This window comes from Lepidochelys kempii, chromosome 7 (assembly GCF_965140265.1).
Source record: "Lepidochelys kempii isolate rLepKem1 chromosome 7, rLepKem1.hap2, whole genome shotgun sequence".
Lineage (NCBI taxonomy): Eukaryota > Metazoa > Chordata > Testudines > Cheloniidae > Lepidochelys > Lepidochelys kempii.
The window spans coordinates 67,392,333-67,414,634 of NC_133262.1; the positions used below are offsets into that span (position 1 = coordinate 67,392,333).

At 43.2% G+C, this 22,302-nt stretch overlaps 1 protein-coding gene across 1 annotated transcript; it reads left to right on the forward strand.

The window, feature by feature from the left end:
• The first annotated feature begins 356 nt into the window (after positions 1–356).
• PPIF (peptidylprolyl isomerase F) lies at positions 357–15,873 on the forward strand. The gene is made up of 6 exons (XM_073353234.1): positions 357–637; positions 4,345–4,375; positions 6,341–6,429; positions 10,305–10,401; positions 12,795–12,870; positions 15,028–15,873. The coding sequence occupies exons 1-6, from the start codon at positions 470–472 to the stop codon at positions 15,161–15,163; spliced, it is 597 nt and encodes a 198-aa protein (XP_073209335.1). The 5' UTR covers positions 357–469; the 3' UTR covers positions 15,164–15,873.
• The last annotated feature ends 6,429 nt before the right edge of the window (positions 15,874–22,302 follow it).

The window sequence follows — 22,302 nt, forward strand, 5'->3', positions numbered from 1 at the left end:
GCAGCACCATGGCACCCGCCAGCCTGCTGCAGCCCCCTGTGTGGGAACCTCAGATCTAAACCGTTGCGTTGTCAAGGGTCTCAGGGGTGTGGGTAGGGTAGGGCTATTGGTCAGGCTGGGTGCCGGGCCAGCCGGTGCTGAGGCAGCAAAGCAAAGGCGCTCACAGTGTTTTTTTCCCTGCCCTTCAGCCCAGCTCCCCCAGCTGCCCATCTCTCCCTGGCTCCCCTCAAACCCTTTTCCTACCTGCTGCTTCCTGCATCCGCCTCCCGGCAGCACGTGCCTGGGCCGGGCCCTCTCACCTGGCCGCCTCCTCCCGGCGCTTCCCGCCTCCAGGGGCGCTGCGGAGGCTCCCGGCGGAGGCCATAAAAAGCGCTGCAGCGGCGGCAGCCCCGCAGTGTTTGGCGGCCCCGCCCGCCCCCTTTCGCCGCGCAGAGAGCCGGCCGCGTGCGCCCTGCTCCGCCGCGCCAGCATGTCCGCGCTGAGCTCCGCCCGCCGCCTGCTCCTGCTGCGCCCGCCGCGGCTCGCCTGCCCGCGGGCCGCCTGGAGCCGGGGCTGCAGCAGCGCCAGCCCGCCCAACCCGCTAGTCTACCTGGACGTGGGAGCCGACAACCAGCCCCTGGGGCGCGTCGTGTTGGAGGTAGCCGCCCCCTGGGGTCCTCTGTTGCCGGCCGGCGAGGCTCTGCTGGCCCCAGGCCGGGAGTCAGCCGGAGCAGCCCCGAGCCAGGCTCCTGCAGCGGGCTGGGGCGGTGCGCAGGGTGAGGGAGACCGCGGCTGGGGTGATGGTGGCCGAAGCAGCCTGGGAATCCAGAGAGCCGCAGGGGGGGTCCCTGGCTTTGCCTCTGGCTGGCGGTGTGACCTTGGGCGAGTTCCGGCTGCTCCCTGAGCGCGCCGCCCTCGCTGCGCCTGGCCAAGGAGCTCAGAAGGGGGGCGGGGGCAGCTGTGGAAAGCCCTTTGGCAATCGGGATTCAGTGAGGAGTGTTATCTGGAAATAGTGCTTGCTCCAGATCTGAACCACCTGGATCGTACCGAGCTGCTACAGGAATATTTGCCTTATAAATAGCCATCTAAAAACTCTTCCCAACCGCCTTTGAAATCTCCAGGCCTGTGTCTCGCACGCACAAGGAGAGTGTGTGGTAGGGACATTGTCGAGTATCAAATTATGCAACAGGACAGTCCCCATCACTGCCCTTTAGAGATCACTGGCAGACTGAGTTCTTATTATTTACTTTGCACCTACCAAGGTCACACAGTAAGTCCGGCCAGAGCTGGGAATGCATCCCAGATATCCTGACTCCCAGTCCTGTGTCTTAATTGCTAGATCATGCATCCTTTCAATATAATATGTCCCCTCCAGTCCCCTTTCCCACTGCTGAATGCCTTTTTTAGGTAGTGCCAGAAGGAACTCTAGGAGGAATTGGTTTCATGTTTAGTGTATGAAGTGGCTGAGACAAAGCTGGGTATCCAGACTTATTTGTATGTTGATTTACTCTAAATTGATGATGTGGTGGAAAAAAAGTCCTGTCCTAGAGGAAATGAGTGCCTGGTTTTGAAAGTGACACAGGCAAGGTCAGGACTGGCAGAGGAGCAGACTTGACCACATGAGTAGAACTGTCATTTACCAAGGGAGAGCAGCAAAATGTAATGAACAGGAAATGTTACTGAGTAGGGGATTGCAAGTGTACACTCCCTAGCCAAACTCAAACAGCAAAACCCTCAGCTGGTGTTGGTTGGGTACATATTGAGCACTCAAAGAACTGTTGCTTTGTCTTCAGGAACTCAGCTATGAAAGTACATAAATACTGATACAATGGAGTAGTTAAGACTGTGTAATTCTCCTTTGTAGAATCACTCAAACTACTGAAATTCAAGCTGTACAGTTTTAGTAACTTCCACAGACTTTGGATCCTCTCCTACTCCTCCCAAAATCATTATGAAAGTGAAACAGCCCACTTCCTGTATGTGGCTATTATTTAACTTCCGGATGGGGCAGTTGAGAACTTTTCAGTGCTAGGCTTCTGGCATTATATGGGGTGGTTGTCTTCTTACAGCTAAAGAGCTTTGTTAAGGTGAAGTATGAAAAATACCTGTAAAAGAGTCATAGAAATTGTGGGGAGATGGACAATTATGAAAGGTCCTGGGAATGAGTATGTGTTTGTAATACACACAGAAAATGATCCATCTGTTTTTGCTTTCTCACTTTTCTGTGGAGAAGTTAAATAATGCATTCAGAGATGGAGAGAAATGAGTAATACTGGTTTGCTTGAACTGTTTGAATCTTTGAACTAAGAGGCAAGTTTGGACTAAAATGCTTTGAAGAAAAACTCTGAATTTTTAAATTGATTAAAAACAAAATGTCTCTAGAAAATTATGCTTAAATTGCATAAAATAAGCAAAGTGTTTCTGGTGTTGATTATTTTGGAAACTCTATTTCAGTTGTCCAAAACTACCTTTCTAGCTGCAATCCTCAGTATAGCTTATGTAGCTAATGTCTCTTTCATTATCCTAGGCTTCTGAGTTTTCAGCTTCTTTATTTGTTAAAAAATACTTCCATAAAGTTTTAGGGTTGCCTGTTTTCCTTTATTTTGTTTGTTTTGTACTCTGGCTAAGGGGGCAGAGTTCTCCATTCTGGTTCCTTATCTTGTTTCCTGGAGGTGTTGTCCCAGTTCCTATGCTTTCCATTAGGTTCCTGCAGGATCACACTCCACAAGTTTGTGCAGCTGCTGTCTTTCACATCCACTCAACCACCCAGTTGGTTGCTTGCAAGCTCATAATAATTCAGATACTGGAAAATCTTTGCCATTATAGAAACAGAAAAACAGAAACAGAAAAATCATGCCATGTATTACTCCTGTGATAGTCATGACAAATGCTGAATCTATAATAGCGATATGTCCCTTGTATCTTTAGTACCTGTTTGTGAACACTCTGCGTAGAAGGACTGAAATGTTTGTTTCAGAATATGAAGACAAGAAAGACTGTCATGTTCCATTCTGATTGATATTGATAGAAAGTTCATCACAGCTTCTTTCTTGCCCACCCATCCTTAGGTCTCTTTTGATGTAGCACATGAAGGTTCAAATGTGCTCTGAGAAGGGTTTCATGCGGCCAAAACCTTTGTTGAAAGTATTGCTGTGAAAACTAACCAAAACCAAATAGTCTTCACGTTGTCTTGAACTGTTTGAGGGACTTCTGGTAAAAATACCATTGTGCAAGGAGTTCATTACCAGATAGTCTTCTCTTTGGTATCATAAAATCATTCCTATAAAATTAATGGGATTATAAAGGTCACACCTTCTTGTGACTGAATGTTAGGGCAAAAGGAGGAAGTCAACATGCTTGGCTGTAGCATGTTCATGGTTGCATGGTCTTCCAGTGACTGTACTTGTGTGGCAATAGTGTTATCCTTGTGAGTAACTGTTGAGAACATATTACAGGATCCCCCTCTGTGCTGAACTGCATAGGATAGGAGTCTGTTAAAGCCCCAGCTAGAGAGCTTTGGTCATGCTTTTAGCTCTAAAGGCTCCCAGTTCAGTATATGAGCCAAGATAACTGCCATTGCACTTACAGATCCGATACACTCCCTTTGTGGATCTGGCAATGCCTGCATCTTCACAAGGATATCTCTCTGCTCTGATTTGTGGTCTAAGTTGATTGAGGGACAATATGTACCTGAGAACAATCATGTACACTTTTTTGCAGATGGTCACTAGTCTAAAAAATCCATGCTGGCTGTTATGAAGAGATTTGTAGGGTCTACAAAAGTACTTCCTGTGAAATCTTCAGAAATGAAGACTTAATAATTTGACACTTGTGTGACTTTGGGAATCAATTTTAGGTGTGCAACGTCTGCTCTTCTTTCTGTTCCTGCTACCTCAGTTTCCATAATATAACTATTTTTAAGCAGGCTTCAAAGATTAGTCTTTGCTGGAAGTAATTTAATTGCAACGATAGTCCAAAATACTTTTGGTCAATGATCCTGAGTCTTTCCAGTCAAATTTCAAATTCTTCCTGAATCTCATGTTGTATTGTTAATTTTAGTTCTTAAATACAACTACAATCAGTCTGAAGTGAGTGACCAGAGGCCCAACAAGAAAGAGTTGCTTCAAAGAGGTGGTCTTTAATTACAGGCAAACTGCATTAAACTATTAGGCTATGTTAAAATGGTTGTTTAGGACATGGGGTTGCTTATTTTATATACAAGGTCATCCTTAGTACAGGTCTCCCCCTCTTTGGATTGGCTTAGTTCATGAAACCAATGTAGGTATCTTTTTAACTTTTTTCATGTGTGTATTTTGTTATGTAAAAGCTCACTTTTTGTGCTCTCTCTTTCTCTCTTTTTCACAGCTAAAAGCTGATGTGGTTCCAAAGACTGCTGGTAAGAAAGTGTCCTGAAAGTTTTATACTTTGTGATTTTAAGATTTAGATTAGATGGGGCAGGGGGGAATTGAAATTGGAGGGGAAAATGCATTCAGAATTAAAGCTTTACAGAAACTTTAACTAGCTCAATAGTTGATTGAAAAATAGGACAATATTCATTATGTTTTGTCACCAATTTTTCTAATTTTTTTTCCTGACAAAGTTGAGTTCACTACCTTGCCTGTGCATGAAAGTTATGTGTTTTGGTTACCGACGCTGGACAAAAATGTTTAACAAAAATAAAACATACACTTCTTTCACTGAAATCCAAAGCAACAGCAAATTGGAGGAATTGTGGAGTGGGGACAGTGTGGTTTGGGAGATTGGTAATGGGCGATAGAGGTGAAAGGGAGAAAAATCTAAGATGGTTTTAATCCTTCTACCCTGTTAGTGATCAAAAGTTTTTCTTTGGGGGCTGTTCGATGACCCAAGTGAACTTGAAGTCTTTAAAGCATGATTTGAGGACTTCAGTAACTCAGCCAGAGGTTATAGGTCTGTTACAGGACTGGATGAGGGTCTGTGGCCTGCAGTGTGTAGGAGGTCAGACTGGATGATCATGATGGTCCCTTCTAACCTTAGTCTATGAGTCTGAGTTGGTTGTCTTGGTCTACTTCCTAGTAGACAAGCGTCCATGGGGAAAAATACCACTTTCACAAATGAAGCAAGAGCAAAGGTTTAAAAGGCATGGAGACTGAAATCTCACTCCTAGAGGTGTTATTTCAAACTGAGATTAAGGGCAAATCTATACTACAAAATTAGGTCAACCTAATTTTGATGTACAGCCACCACAGTGATTGAATTGCTTTTGCATGTCCAAACTATTCTCCTTATGTCAGCAGTGTGTGTCCTCACCAGGACCCCTTGCACTGATTTAACTTTCAGGGTGGGGCATTGTGGGATGGCTTCTGAAAGGCAACCATAGTCGATGTAAACAACACAGTGTCTGTGCTGACACTGGATCGACCTAACTATGTAGTCCTCAGCGCAACATCTCTCACTGAGGTGGAGTTAAGTCACTGTCGTTGGTGGGTTACATTGGTGGGAGCTATGTTTTAGTGCAGACACTTGCAGAGTTTGGTCGAAGGAAGCTGCTTTACGTTGACCTAACTGTAGTGCAGTGTTCCCTCTAATTTTTCCCACGCATAAGTGGAATGAATTTTGTTATGTGCACCAATGTGGAGGAGGTGTGACGCATCCCCTCCATATTGGTGCACATAACAAAATTCATGTGGTGGGGGTGGGGCCGAGGGGTTTGTAGTGTGGGAGGGGCACTCAGGGCTGGGACAAAGGATTGGGGTGTGCTGGGGAGGTGAGGGATCTGCGGTGGGGCCACGGATGAGGGGCTCAGGGCTGGGGCATGGGGGGTTGAGGGCTTTGGCTGGGGGTGCAGGCTCTGGGGTGGAGCCAGGGATGAGGGGTTTGGGGTGCAGGCTTGCCTCGGGGCTATGGTGGGCAGGGAGAGAGGACTCCCCACAGATCTCTCCACCCGCAGCAGCACCTGGGCTGGGAGTGGGAGAGGCGCCTCTCCCCTGACCATGGGGCTTAATAGGCAGCTTAGATGGAACTTAACTGTAACGTAAACTAGGCTAAAAGAGTGCAAGTGAAATGACAAACGTTGCATTGTGGCTACCTATAATACTGCACGGTAGTGGGGGTAAACAAACTCTGACTTTGGGGCTCTCTTATTAGTACCTTTCACTAATACAAAGCTCTCAAGCATGCACAATAGAAGAATTGAAAAAAAAAATTAATAGGACTTTATATCACTGTTCGAGACTAAACTTTTTTTAAAGAAAGTGCTTTAAACTTTTTTTAAAAAACACTGATGTGGGACCTAAATTACTTGCCATTTATTTTAATTTGGTTGTAGGGTACTGTATAATGATGTTACATGGTAGTAGTTCATATGTTTTTGTTTTACCAGAAAATTTCAGAGCTCTTTGTACCGGTGAAAAGGGTTTCGGGTATAAAGGATCCACCTTTCACAGAGTGATTCCTTTATTTATGTGCCAGGTAATGTAACCTTCAGTGTTTTCACCAAACTTTTATTTTGGGAAACATATTATGGCGGATCTATTATACTGAATTCTGATATCTGATTTAAGAATTATTTTTATTTGTACAGTATTAGAACACAAGTTTAACACTGACTTTTAAATAGTTTTGCTGTTGTAACCTCTTAACAGCAGAAGGAAGATATGACAATGTGCCTTGCATTTCTGATCCTGTTGCTATGGCTGTTGTGTAGCACATCAGTTTGTACAAGTAAATGCAAATGCCACTCTAGACTGCTTTCAGAAATCCTGATTTTGGGAGCTGTGCTTTTGTGTAGTGATGTATTTTAACAAGTGGTGTGCTCAGTAAAATGGCTGTTGGTAAGGAAAACAGTCTGTGTGTAGAATTATAATCAGTGCAATGTAGCACATAAGAGAACAATGTACCCAATCTTGCTTTGCTGACAACATCTTGTTAAGCTATATTATGTTTGCTGTTGATATACAGGCATTTAAAAGAAAACAATCGGAGATTTCGTATGAACTACTCACTGTGTTTTCCAAGTAAATAGGCTGACTCACTAAAAGAATACTTGGTGTCTTAAGAGATTCTGAATGTGGCAATTACTTCTAATTTGAAGACTGAATCATTCTAAACTGCTATAAATAATACACAAACATGACAGTGATCCTGTTTAAAATAAAGTGTATATACACTTTGGAAGAGAAATTAATAGCCTACCTGTTTTGTGTGGATGCTTTATTAACATTCCATGATGCTCTGCATGACAGAAGGAGTGTGTTCCATTGCACTTGGACACAATTCCCCCCACCCCCAATTGCTGCAGTGTACTGGACTGCATGATAATTATTTGCTTTCTCTCACCCCAGTGAAGGCTGCATTTCAACAGTAGTGTATTTATAGAGTTTTTGAATGGCTTTGTGATTTATTTGAGGTGAAAGGCTTTATAAACATGTAAATGCTGTTTTTAATCAATAACCTTGGAGGCACTTGCATCTTGAGCAAAAAACTGCATTTAAAATTTAAAAAATACCAAAACTCAAATGTTCTCATGTTGTCCTACTTTTGATAAGGGAAAGCGGACAAATATGCTGCAGTAGACTGACTTTATTTTGAAAATACGCTTTGGATCCTGTGGTGGTGGTGGAAAAGAATCAAGGTCTAGACTATGACCTGGGGGTCAGGAACTTGAAAATATTGATTGCTGCTCCACCACTAACTTACATAGTTCTATCCAAAATTAGTTGCCTGTCTCTCAGAAGTGTTGAGATGATGAGTTAGTGTTTGTAAAGTGCTCTGTATTTGCAGATGTGTAACTGCTACTATATGCTTCAAGGACCATATAATAATTCTAGGACAATTTTTCTTTTAACATTCTAAAAGTGGTGGAAATAGTGAAAGCCATTCCACTCGTAGGAGGTGCAATGTTAGTGTGATGCAGCCTGACGAATACACCTAATTAAAGGTTGCCATGAACTTTACTTTGCAATTCAGATGCCTCTTGATGACACACAGCACGTAAAGCATGCTTCTGGGATTACACAAGAATTGCCACACTATTATGTAAAGCACAACTTTGGGCAGCTCAAGCCAATCTTGAAAATGTGAATGTCATACACAATATCTTATGATTCCAAAGAACATAAGAGCTGTCATACTGGGGGAGACTATGGTCCGTCTTGCCCAGTATTGTATCTCCAATAGTGTCCTGGGCCAGAGCTTTTGGGGAGATATGCAGAGCAATTATAAAATGATACACCCCTGTCTTCCACTCCCCGGCTTCTGGTAGTCAGAAGTTTTAGACCTACCCCGAGCATGGAGTGGCATCTGACCATCTTGGCTAATAGCAATTGATGGACCTATTTCTCCACGGACTTTTCCAGTCCTTTTTTGAATCCAGTTATACTTATGGCCATCACAACATCCTGTGGCAATGAGTTCTATGGGTTAGTTGTTGTGTAAAAAATTACCTCCTCTTACGTGTATTAAACCTGCCAACTTTTCATTTTATCAAGTGACCCCTGGTAAATAACACTTCTTTATTCATTTTTTCCACACTTTTCATAATTTTATAGACCCCATCATATCCCCCCTTTAGTCATCCCTCTTCTAAAATGAAGCACTCTAATCTTTTTAAGTCCCTGCTCATATGGAAGCTGTTCCATACCCTTGATCACCTTTGCCCTTCTCTGACCCTTGTCCAGTTCTACTGTATCCTTTTTGAGATGGGTTTTGAAGTACTGGATACAGTTGGCGCACCATGGATTTATATAGTGGCATTATGGTATTTTCTGTCTTCTATTCTATCCCTTTCCTAATTGTCCCTAACATTCCGTTTGCAAGGATTAGCTTTCGTTTGCAGCAGTGTGCTTGACACTGTACATACATAAGAACTCTCAGTCTGTGTCCCGAGGAACGTTCAGCCTATGGTAGTTACAAGGCAGATAAAACAGGTCAGACATAGGACACATCAGGTGATCCTATGAATTAGGATTAATTGCCTAACAATTTTTGTCCTGTAAAAGAAAAACTATCGGGGGCATGATCCTGCGGCCTCTGCGAAAACTCCCATTCAGCTCTGAGTGTGACTAGAATCAGATCATCTTTCCAAATTTAAAACTACAAAATCAAAATGTTTGGATTAAGACTCCCACAGTATCGGAATCTCTTCCATTGAGGGTAGGAAGTCTGCCAGTACTGCATAATCACCAGGTGAGTCTTCAGTACCTCTGTATTGAAGTGGTGAATAAAGTATCCATTGGGGACCTTTCCTGCAAAGTTATCCTAATTGTGAGCTCAACTGGAAAAAGTGAGTGAAAGTTTATAAAATTGTTACAAGAACCTATAACAAATGATAAGACTTTCTGGGAAAATTATCAGAAGAAGCTGTCTGACAACTGCAGACTGAGAAATGGGCAGACGGGACAGGAGCAAGGTATATGATCCTTGCTGCCATCCCCATCATTTCCTGGTACCCTGGGATCCACCACATCACTGTTGAGCCTTCATCATCCTAATCCTGACCTGACCAGGCCAGAGAGAGGGGGACCCAGATGACATAGCCACCTTCAGTGGCTCTGGCTAACTAGGATGTGAGACTTTGTCACCAATCCCCACTCCCACCCACATGTCCTTTTTTCTTCCCCACTTTATTTCTTCTCTTTCCTAACCCTCTCCTTTTGCCTTCTGTCTAACAAGGGTCGATGTTGGTATGAGTTTCCCAGGTCTCAGAGTGGCTAATAAGACCAAGTGCCATGTATTTGTTTTTCCAGCAGTGAGGTGGCAAGTAAACATTGACCCAAGACAGAAGCTGTATTTTGTGTCTTTGCTATTCTTTTCTCTCCCGTCTTGTGTGTATTTGTCTTATTTTGTCTTCTAGGAAACAGGATTGGGATTTTAACAAAAACAGCACCAGCCTATCTTAATTAAATGTCTTTTTTTGGGAAAAAGAGAAGTTATTTCCACCTTTAATACTATCTAAAAGACTGTTGAACGATGGTTTTGGGTTTTTTCCATTTAAGGACTCTCTACAGCTAAAGGGAACAAGATGTTAAAATGAAAGTTCAACTTAACGCATTTGAAATATAAAGTATTAACTGTTTTTCCTCCATTTCTATATCTTTAATAAAAGGTTTAAAATTTTTAATCATGTGTTTGCTGTAGTACTAAGCAGGCTGAAGTCTTTGTATACCAAAGCCTGAACCTTGCTTAATGTTGTTTTATGTTGGATGGTGACAGGGTCATATTAACTCCTTTGAGCCCGTATATTCCATGTAAATTAATTACAACAGTGCGTATATTTTTAATAGCACCTGTTTTAGTATAAAATGCAACCTGTACATTAGTAAAGTTAAAAACCACTTATGTTTCAGGCTGGGGACTTTACCAACCACAATGGCACAGGAGGAAAATCCATTTATGGCAGTCGATTTCCAGATGAAAATTTCATACTTAAGCACGTTGGACCTGGTAAATAAACTTATTCCTCTTCCCTTCTGCTGAGTAATTTGTAATGATTGGTACCTGTAGAAAATGTCATTTTAAGGAGCACATATTTGAGGTGGGTGAGGTACTTGATCATTACAAAAAGGTCCATTGAGGTGGTGTCGAAGTGGTGAGGTGTTACTAGTTCAGCTGTGTTAATATACACATCATGTAGACAGCCTATGATGGGTGACAGTCAGATCATCACACCTATTGCAGTTTGCTTTAAGTGGATGCTATGCAAATTATCATAGCCTAACATGTTTGTTCTATTTTATGTTTACAAACTGTCCCAAACGTGGAACAACTCTTTTTGTAATGGAATGGAATTTGGCTACATTTTCTGTTTTCTGAATCTCCTGACTTGAATTTTTACTCAGAGTGAAATGAAGTGGTCATGGGTCTGTCTGACTGGTCACCATGGTGTTGGCTGTCCACCAGCTAGATGGTGTGGAAGGGAGCACAAAAGCTTTTAGCCAAAAGATCGGTTATAGCAACAGACGAATTATAACCAACTATAGTCAAAAGAGCAGGTGAATACAGGGGTGAGCGGGAAGAACCCAGTCACCTAGGAACATACACTTAGGAAATGTCTATGCAATTCTAACATATCAGACTGTTCCATTTATCATGGGGACCAAGTCAGTTGGTTTTCCCTATTTACCATGCAAGCCACAATAGACATTACAAGGTAGGAGCCACCTTCAGGGTCCCAATTGGTGGTGAGCTGGAGCCAGTTCTAAAAGGGCTTCTAAATTTAACAACTGGCCAAAAGTGGCACCTTAGGCGCTGACTCTGTAGGTGCTCTGGGGCTGGAGCACCCATGGGGAAAATTTGGTGGTACAGAGCACCCACCAGCAGCTCCCCTCCCCGCCCCCAGCTCACCTCTGCTCCACTTCTGCCCCTGATTCCCACGAATCAGCTGTTCGCACGGGAAGCCTGGGAGGGCTAAGACGTAAGCAGCTGCTTCATGCTTAGGTCCAAGGAGGCGGAGCGGAGGTGAGCTGGGGTGGCGGGGCACAAGGAGGGCTGCCCGCACCGCAGCAGGTAACCTTCGGGGGGGGACACGCAGGGGAACCGCTCCCTGCCCCAGCTCACCTCCGCCTCCCTGGGCCTGCCTGCTTCTCAGCCCTCCCAGGCTTCCTACACAAACAGCTGATTTGCGGGAAGTCGGGGGTGTGGAGAAGCAGAGTGGGGTGGCACATTCAGAGGAGGAGGTGGAGTGGAGGTGAGCTGGGGCCGGGCAGGGAGCTGCCGGTGGGTCACCCGCCAAATTTTCCCCATGGGTGCTCCAGCCCCGGAGCACCCACGGAGTCTGTGCCTAAGGTTTCAGAGTAACAGCCGTGTTAGTCTGTATTCGCAAAAAGAAAAGGCGTACTTGTGGCACCTTAGAGACTAACCAATTTATTTGAGCATGAGCTTTCGTGAGCTACGGCTCACTTCATCATTTTAAAGAGAGTGGTCACTTTGGATGGGCTATTACCAGCAGGAGAGTGAGTTTGTGGGCAGGGGGGCAGAGGGTGAGAGAACCTGGATTTGTGCTGGAAATGGCCCAACTTGATGATCACTTTAGATAAGCTATTACCAGGAGGAGAGTGGGGTGGGAGGAGGTATTGTTTCATGGTCTCTGTGTGTATATATAATGTCTTCTGCAGTTTCCACAGTATGCATCCGATGAAGTGAGCTGTAGCTCACAAAAGCTCATGCTCAAATATATTGGTTAGTCTCTAAGGTGCCACAAGTACTCCTTTTCTTTGTGCCTAAGGTGCCACTTTTGATGTGATCAATGTGGGGAGCAGCCGCTCCCCCTGCTCCCCCCCAGCTATGCTACTCCGCACCTAGGAGCCAGAGGGACCTGCCAGATGCTTGCCGGGAGCTGCCCCAGATAAGCAGCGCCGGGACTCCCCACCTCGCCCCCCGGCAGGTCCCTCTGGCTCTTAAGGCCAGAGCACGGTGGGCACCCACTACGGTAGCCCACGAGACCCTCCTGCCTGGTTCCGGGGGCAGTCAGGAGACAGGGGAAGGGGGTGGATGGGGCAAGGGTGGGAGGGGTGTCGAGGAATGTGGGGGGCTGGATGGGGCAGGAGTCCCAGGGGGTGGGCCACGACCCCCTTGTGGAGTGAGGAGGGAACCAGTTGTTAAGATTTTGGCAGCTCATCACTGGTCCCAATGGCAGATGAACTATCCCCATACTACCATTGCTGGAGGAGAAAGGAAAGGAGAAAGAAAGGGTGGGACATAAGCAGCCACGCTGAAGCAACATGCCTTCCGCCCTATTCCGCATCTCTACTAGCCTTATGTATGCAAAGGAAAAATGCATTTTCTCTACAGCACATTTTTCAGATGAATACATTGCTAATATGTTCATGTTTTTGCAGGTATACTCTCAATGGCCAATGCAGGACCCAATACAAATGGGTCTCAGTTCTTCATTTGCACTGCCAAAACTGACTGGTAAGTTTTCCGTAGAAATACATATGGTAACACTTACCCCATGGGTCTGCAGTTTTTAAAAAATGTATCTACATTAATTGCTCTGTCATTACAAGTCTTGAAGTTCTGCAGAAAAGGACCTGGGGATTACAGTGGATGAGAAGCTGGATTTGAGTCAGCAGTGCGCCCACATTGCTAGGAGGGCTAAAGGCCTATTGGGCTGCATTAGTAGGAACATTGCCAGCAGATCGAGGGAAGTGATTATTCCCCTTTATTGGGCACTGGTGAGGCCACATCTGGAGTATTGAGTCCAGTTTTGGGCCCCCCCACTACAGAAAGGATGTGGACAATTTGGAGAGAGTCCAGTGGAGAGCAATGAAAATGATTAGGGGGCTGGAGCACATGACTTACGAGGAGAGGCTGAGAGAACTGGGCTTATTTAGTCTGCAGAAGAGAAGAGTGAGGGAGGATCTGATAGCAGTCTTCAACTACCTGAAGGGGGGTTCCAAAGAGGATGGAGCTCGGCTGTTCTCAGCGGTGGCTGATGACAGAACAAGAAGCAGTGGTCTCAAGTTGCAGTGCGGGAGGTCTAGGTTGGGTATTAGAAAACACTATTTCACTAGGAGGGTGGTGAAGCACTGAAATGGGTTACCTAGGGAGGTGGTGGAATCTCCATCCATTGAGGTTTTTAAGGCCCAGCTTGACAAAGCCCTGGCTGGGATGATTTAGTTGGTGTTTGTCCTGCTTTGAGCAGGGGTTGAGCTAGATGACCTCCTGAGGTCTCTTCCAACCGTAATCTTCTATGATTTGGGGAGATTGGAGGAAATGAGGACATAAGGGAGATAAATCAGTTGATGTTGCGCTGTGCATTTGAATGGATCCAATAAGTGGTTTCATTTTCCTATTATAAAATGAAGGCATCACATTTATTTTTATTCTCATTTTCTTTGGATGCAGTAATGTACCTCTTGCTGTTTCCAGCATACTTCAGTAATACCTTCATCATTGCTGGAACAAGCCTTTGCTTCTTCCAAGTCCAAAGTTGATTAGCATTGGTAGCGCAGGGTGAAGCCATAGGTCAGGAGTGGAAATTAAGAAAAAGGAGTCAGCCTTAACCAGATATTTACCCTGTGAGTTGTAAATTTCTCCATCACTTCCTAGGAAATAATCTGTTTGAGCCAGAAGCTCTAAACATAAGTTAATAGGATGAACATGGGTGGAGGACTGCTCTCCCTTGCATGTTTAAAAAGTTTACTTTTTTTAACTTCTAAAGAAATTACAAGTGAGTCTGGACACTGGGACTACTTCATTAGCATTATGTGAGTTAGAAAAATATAAAACCTTGGGTTAGCTGAAGGTTCATGCATCTCTTCCTCCCCGTTCCTCCTCCTCTTCCCCCCAATTACAACAATCTTGTAAGTGTATTGAGACCTCCTACAAAACTGCAGGACAGTAATGAATGCAATGTATGCTTTCCCCTCCCCTCCATGCAAAAAGATTCTACGAACAAATTCTCACTGTAGCCCCAGGATGTGTAGAATGCTTACTGACAAGTGGAGATAGGTTAAGTGATTTGGTCAATCCTGGGGCTTCCAGTCTCCCAGGTTGGGTTGCTTCACTAGACACCATGCTGCCTTACAGTCCCGAAAGGCCTGACCCAGATGCAATTGTACTCGAGAGACTTATATTGACTTCAGTGAGCTTTGGATTAGCCCCACTTAGAACAGCCTTTGCTATTCACGTCTCTCTCTCTACTGCTTCTGTCATTTGGAATACCTTTTCTGTAGCTGTCTGCCTCATCGTGTCAGTACATTTTGCTCCCATATTTAAGACGTTCCCCTTGCCCTCCCTCCCCAACTATACCACTTCCCTTCTATCTCCATCTCCTTCTGCTATTGGTACTTAAGGCTTACAACCTGAAACGCTTTACGTTCTTAAGTAATGGGCACTACGCAAGATAAGGCCATTATCCTGCTAACTTTTATTCATGTGAGGAAGGGCCTGTAGGATCAGGTCCTAAAGCTGTATTGTATTATTTTACTTTTTCAGTAAGTAGAGTTTATCAGAATGTCATCAGCTAGTCTGAATATGCATTCATATTCAGCATCCCCCTTACTTTCAGTGTGTATTTAGTTTAATATTGCTTTTACTTATACTTATTTATTATTCATATCACAGGCTAGATGGAAAACATGTTGTGTTTGGATACGTAAAGGAAGGAATGGAAGTTGTGAAAAAAATCGAGAGCTTTGGTTCCAAGAATGGAAAGACATCCAAAAAGATTGTCATTACTGACTGTGGTCAGCTGTCGTAACCCACTGCCTGTAACTCAGGAGAACTTAGGTGCTGTGAAAAAGAAAAATGAGGAAGAAGCTTGTCTGATTTCACTTTTAGCATTGTTAATTGCTGATGTGAAAATATATTTATGTCTGTTCAAGATAATTCATTGAAAAGATGCTATGATCAGGGACAGTAGAAATGTGAGGAACTCTAGTTAAAAAACTCCATCTTATTGTGGGTAGGGTCTAGAGTCCATGTTTTCTATCTAACTTGGCTCTACTTTTACATTGTTGTATAATATTATTTACTCACAACAATGAGAATATTCTTAAAATATGTATTAGCGTGTTAAACTGAACTACCAAAATAGAGGCTTTCAGGCCAAGCTTGATCGAGAACCCCATAGTATCCTGCAAGCTGAAGTGCAGTCATTCAACACTGTATTGGGCAGCAATATGAATATTAATTTTGTCATAAATTACAAGACACATTGTGAGCCTTATCAGAATATTTGAAAGATTATCCTGTTGTCGACTTGGCTAGTCAGAGTTTGCACCCTTCTCTATTTCAAATGAATGTAAAGTTAGTGTTTGACAAATCCATCCAGGTTCAGTGAATAAATTCATTAGCTGGATGTTTCAGGCAGTAGGATCAACAGTGAAGTAATTAAGGATGTTGCATTTAAACTTTTGTAATTGTGGTTAAAATGCTTCATTAAGATGAAATAAAGAATGCTGCATTTCCTTTGGTGCTATGTTTCATTCCTGTCTGGTTGCGGACTTGAAGTTGTACTGATAAAGCAAATTAGTTAATGCTCTCAAGGCTATCTCTGCAACCAGAAGGACTAGAATCTTCTTTCTGCAAAAGATGACAAAACTTAGAGTGCAACTTAAATCGATGGATTTCTATTGTCTTGGACCATTCTTTAACAGAGGGGGGAAACTAAGACTAAGGCTTGGTCTACACTGGGAGGGGGGATCGACCCGAGATACGTTGACTTCAGCTACGCTATTCTCATAGCTGAAGTTGCGTATCTTAGGTTGACTTACCTCGCGTCCTCACAGTTGACTGCCGCCGCTCCCCTGTCGACTCCGCTTCTGCCTCTTGCCACAGTGGAGTACAGGAGTCGACGGCAGAGCGATCGGGGATCAATCACTACCCGCCAATCCGGCGGGTAGTGTAGACGTACCCACAAAGTATCTTGTATCTAAATGAATTGATCAAATTAACTTTTTGCTTTACATTATATTAAACTGAGTTGGTGGGCATGCTACCACAGCTCCAGTCATTTACTTGATAGAGTCAAGAGATAACCAGAACTGATCAAGTGACCTTCTTTGTAATGCAACTGCTAACTAACCGGCAGTGCAGCTCTACTCTGAAACCTGACTAGGTAAAAATAGCAGCAGATCCATTTTCTGTGTGTATTTAGAATGCTATCCCAAATGACAAATAAGTTTTACTGCTTTTTGTTTCTGTTAGCCCGTCAGAGCCAACTTATCTTGGGGATTAGCTGGATTCCATTTCTTCTGGTGCATCATCAACAGAATTACTAATTTAAAATTGGTTACTTCAGTGAGAGGGAAGGAATCCAGATGGTCTGATGGGAGTCCATCAAGAGTTTTCAGGGCTGGCAGTTAGAAAATACATCTTTTCACTTGTAAACTGTGTACATCTGATAGGGAAGCATTGAGAAATAATGGTAATAAAACTTACAATGACATTTCTAGAGTCACTTAAGCTGCTAAATATATATATATTTATATATAAGTGGTGGAGGAAGTGTCTTGGTGGCTGGTACAGTAATTATTCAGGAAATAAAAATAAAATGTGAAGGCTCTTTCCAAATGTGAGTTAATGTCCATCATATAGAACAACAGTATGCAAGTTTAAAATGCATCATGCACTAGATGGATGTCTTTTTAGCTAATTGAAGATTACATACATTTGTGTATGTGTGTGATGGAATTTCAAGTATAATTTCACAGAAAATAGGACTGAACCGCTTTTTATTATAGTTCCACTATTGATTTCTTTTGAAATGTTTAAATATTTTAGCTAATGTTGAATGTTGATATAAAATATTTTATATGTTCCCTTCATTTGTGTGTGGAAAATCATTAAATACATTTTTTGGTTAAAAAAGAAGTCTGTTTCTTATGTGAGTTTAATGTTGTCCATTGATTTAAAACTGGCATGTGAACAGCTGAAATATCACAGCATTGGTTGTGTTTCACTCGAGCTGCACTATTCTCTGAAATTCCCCCTTGTCATATTTTGTCTATATCAAGGGTGGCCAACCTGCGCCTGAGAAGGAGCCAGTGTGCATTGCCAAAGAGCAACAGTAACACGTCAGCTTCCCCTCAGCCCGCTTCCCCCCCGCCCCCAGTGTCTCCCACCCTACAGCTGCACTGCTGATTAGCACCTAACCCTCCATCCCTGCACCTCCTGCCTGCTGCGATCAGCTGTTTAGTGGTGTGCAGCAGACTCCGGGAAGGGGTGGGAGCCTTGGGGAAGGAGTGGAGTGGGGCCTGGGGCAGAGCCAGGGGTTGAGCAGTGAGCACCCTGTAGCACACTGGAAAGTTGGAACCTGTAGCTCCAGCCCTGGTGTTGGCGTCTATGCCAGGAGTTGCATATTAACCTCTGAAGAGCCACATGTGGGCCACCCCGGTCTATATCAATGGTCCTCAGAGCTGCCACTTCTTCATTTAGTAGATACTCAGAACCACAAAACTCGTCGTAGTCAGCAAGTCAAACTTTCATGATTGTCTTACACTGGAGAGAGAGCTCTTCTAAAATGGGTTAATGTGTGCATGGGGAGATTAATGCCAGAAGGGATCATTTGATCATCTGGCCTGATATGGAGAACACAAGACATAAAATTTCACTGTTATCCCTGTACTGAGCTCAATAACTTCTGTTTGACGAAAGCATAACTTCCAGAAAGGCCTCCAATATTGATTTGAAAATATCAAGAGATAAAAAAATCCATAACTTCCCCTGGCAATTTGTTCCAGTAATTAATCACTCACAATTTTTTGTTTTTTTGTTAAACAAGTGCTTTCTTTCTAATTTGAAATTTGTCTGATTTAGCTTCCAGTCACTGGTTCTTTGCTATCCCTGTCTCCGCTAGATTAAAGAGATCTACTATCTTTTTTCCCTGTGAAGGTACTTATACTCTGTAATACACTTCTACACTGTGAAGGTACTTATACGCCTCTCTGTTTTTTTGATACAGAGCTCAATCTTGTTCAGTTTATCTTAATGGAGGGGATTTTCCCTAGCCTTCAAATGATTTGTTTTTCTTGCAGCGTTCAATTTTTCAACATCCTCTTTAAAATATGGATTCCAGAACTTGATGCAGTATTCCACTATCTGTCTCTCACCACTGTCATATGAAGAGGTAAAAGCACCCTCCTGGTCCTACTCACTACTTCTGTTTTATACATCCACAGATTGCATTAGCCCTTTTTGCCACAGTACTCCACTGGAAGGTCATGTGGGAGTTGCTTGTCTATTATGACCCCCTAATCCTTTTTGGAGTCACTGCTTCCCAGGATAAAGTTACCCTTCCTGTAAGTATGAGCTACATTTCTTGTTGCTAGAGGAATAACTTTGCATTTGGCTGCATTAAAACACATTTTGTTTGAAAGGGCCTACCTACCAAGCGATCACTGTATGACTGCCCTGTCCTCATTATTTATCATTTTCCTAATCTTTGTGTCATCTTCAGATTTTATCAGCAGTGATTATATGTTTACTTCTGAATCCCAAATGTCAAATTGTATCAGGCTTAGTACTAATCTCTGCTGAATCCACTAGAAACGATTATTCAGTGATGATTCCCCATTGTCTGCCACTACCTTTTTGTGATTTGTCAGTTAGCCAGTTCTTAACCCTTTTAACGTGGAATCATAGAATCGTAGGACTGCAAGGGACCTTGAGAGGTCATTTTGTCCAGTCCCCTGCACTTGTGGCAGGACTAAGTATTATCTTGACCATTCCTGACAGGTGTTTGTCTAATCTGCTCTTAAAAATCTCCAATGATGGAAACTCCACAACCTCCCTAGGCAATTTATTCCAGTGCTTAACCACCCTGGCTGCCATTTAAGCCCATTGTCCTATCCTCAGTGTTTGAGAACAATTTTTCTCCTTGTAACAACCTTTTATATACATGGAAACTGTTCTCATGTGTCCCCCTGTCTTCTCTGCAAAAATTGGGTTTGTTTGGTCTGGAGAAATCTTCCCTCACAGGTCATATTTTGTAGACCTTTAATAATGGTTTTTCTTCTCTGGACTTTTTCCCATTTGTCCACATCTTTCCTGAAATGTGGCGCATAGAACTGGACACAGTCCTCCAGCTGAGGAAGAAATACTTTTTGTTTCTTGCTTACAACACTCCTGCTAATAGATCCCAGAATGAAGTTTGCTTTTTTTGCAACAGTGTTGCACTGTTGACTCATATTTAGCTTGTGATCCACTATGGTCCTGAGTTCCCTTTCTGCAGTACTCCTTCCTAGGCAGTCATTTCCTATTTTGTATGCAGGCAACTGATTGTCCCTTCCTAAGTAGAGTACTTTGCATTTGTCCTTATTGAATTTCATCCTATTTACTTTGGACCATTTCTCCAATTTGGCCACATTGTTTCAATCCTATCGTCCAAACCCCTCCCAGCTTGGTTTCGTCTGAAAACTTTATAAGTGTAGTCTCTATGCCATTATCTAAATTATCGATGAATGTAATGAACAGAAATACACCCAGAACTGATTCCTGCAGGTCCCCACCTGACATGCCCTTCCAGTTTGACTGTGAACCACTGACTACTCTCTGGGAATGGTTTTCCAATCAGTTATGCCCCCACTTTATAGTAGCTCCATCTAGGTTGTATTTCCCTAGTTTGTTTGAGGTCATGCAAGATAGTATCAAAAGCCTTACTAAAGTCAAGATATACCACACCACTGTTAGACATCTGTCAAGGTTCCTTCCCCACTCTAAACTCTAGGGTAGAGACGTGGGGACCTGCATGAAAGACCCCCTAAGCTTATTCTTACCAGCTTAGGTTAAAGATTTCCTCAAGGTACAAATTTTGCCTTGTCCTTGAACCCTGTGCTGCCACCACCAAGCGTGTTAAACAAAGAACAGGGAAAGAGCCCACTTTGGAGACGTCTTCCCCCCAAAATATCCCTCCAAGCCCTACACCCCCTTTCCTGGGGAAGGCTTGATAAAAATCCTCACCAATTTGCATAGGTGAACACAGACCCAAACCCTTGGAACTTAAGAACAATGAAAAAGCAATCAGGTTCTTAAAAGAAGAATTTTAATTAAAGAAAAAGTAAAAGAATCACCTCTGTAAAATCAGGATGGTAAATACCTTACAGGGTAATCAGATTCAAAACATAGAGAATCCCTCTAGGCAAAACCTTAAGTTACAAAAAGACACAAAAACAGGAATATACGTTCCATTCAGCACAGCTATTTTACCAGCCATTAAACAAAAGAAAATCTATCGCATTTCTAGCTAGATTACTTACTAACTTAATAGAACTTCTGAAGAACATTCCTGATCCGTTCCTGGCAAAAGCATCACACAGAGAGACAGACCCTTTGTCCCGCCCCCCAGCTTTGAAAGTATCTTGTCTGCTCATTGGTCATTTTGATCAGGTGCCAGCGAGGTTATCTTAGCTTCTTAACCCTTTATAGGTGAAGGGGTTTTGCCTCTGCCCAGGAGGGATTTTATAGTTCTGTATACAGAAAGGTGGTTACCCTTCCCTTTATATTTATGACAACATCTAATCACTTGTAACCCTTTTGGTGAAAACTGAAACAAAAATGCCATTTAGCACTTCTGCCATTTCCTCGTTTTCTGTTTGTTTCCCCCCCTCATTGAGAAATGGGGCCTACCCTGTCCTTGGTCTTCCTCTTTCTTCTAATGTATTTGTAGAATGTTTTCTTGTTACCCTTGTATGTCTCGAGCTAGTTTGATCTTGTTTTTTGCCTTGCCCTTTCTAATTTTGTCTCTCTATGCTTATGTTCTTTGTTTATATTTATTCTTTGTAATTTGACCCAGTTTCCACTTTTTGTATGACTCTTTGGAGTTTCACATCATTGAAGATCTCCTGGTCAAGCCATCGTGGTCTCTTGCCATACTTCCTGTCATTCCTACACAGGGATAGTTTGCTCTTGTGCTCTTGATAACGTCTCTTTGGAAAAACTGCCAACTCCTTTGAACTGTTTTTCTCCTTAGACTTGCTTCTCCTGGGATCTTACCTACGAACTTCCTGAGTTTGCTAAAGTCTACCTTCTTGAAATCCATGTGCTTTATTGATGTAGTGCTCATGTTTAAATCCGTCATGTGGTACTAAGTCAAACACGTTACAAAAGTCTATGAATCTACATGGTTACCTTTATCTGCCAAACTTTTAACCTTAGAGAATTAAATCTGGTTTGACAAGATCTCTTTTTCAAAACCCATATTGACTAACATTGTTCTGTTCCTATCCTTTAATGGAAAAGCTGATACATGATTCAACTGATAAAGAATTACTTTGCCTGGAATTGATATCAGGCTAACTAGCAGTTCTCAAACTTCATTGCGCTATGACCCTTTTCTAACAACAAAAATGACTACACGACCTCAGGAGAGGGGGCCAAAGACTGAGCCTACCCCAGCCCTGCCACTCTGTACGGGGGGCCCAAAGCCGAAGCCCAAGGACTTCAGCCCTGGGCAGGGGACCTCTAACCTGAGCCCCGCATCCCAGGGCAGCAGCCCCTGGGCTTTGGCTTCGGCCCCGGGTGCTGGGGCTCAGGCTTCGGCCTCGGGCCCAGTAAGTCTAATGCCAGCCCTGGCAACCCCATTAAAACAGGGTCGTGATCCACTTTGGGGTCCCAACCCACTGTTTGAGAACTACTGAACTAGCCTATAATTACCAGGTTATCCCACTTACACTTTGAGAATATTGGCACAACATTATCCCTCTTCCAGTCTTCTGGCATTTCCCTAGTAATCCAAGATTTCTTTAAAAAAAAAAAAAAATCAGTGGACTGCTGATCTTCTCAACCAGTTCTTTTAAGAATCTTGGGTGCAAGCTTTTTCGGCTTGCTGAAATAAAAATATTTATCCCTATTTGATATGCATCATCTTCTGTTCCTAATGGATGGGAAAGTACTTCATCC

What these genes read in the sequence shown, in the direction of transcription:
- PPIF (XM_073353234.1), top strand. Translation starts at nt 470, where the DNA reads ATGTCCGCGCTGAGCTCCGCCCGCCGCCTGCTCCTGCTGCGCCCGCCG. An exon ending in TGTGGTTCCAAAGACTGCTG is followed by an intron (nt 4,376 to 6,340) that starts GTAAGAAAGTGT and finishes TTGTTTTACCAG; the next exon opens with AAAATTTCAGAGCTCTTTGT. An exon ending in TGCACTGCCAAAACTGACTG is followed by an intron (nt 12,871 to 15,027) that starts GTAAGTTTTCCG and finishes TTCATATCACAG; the next exon opens with GCTAGATGGAAAACATGTTG.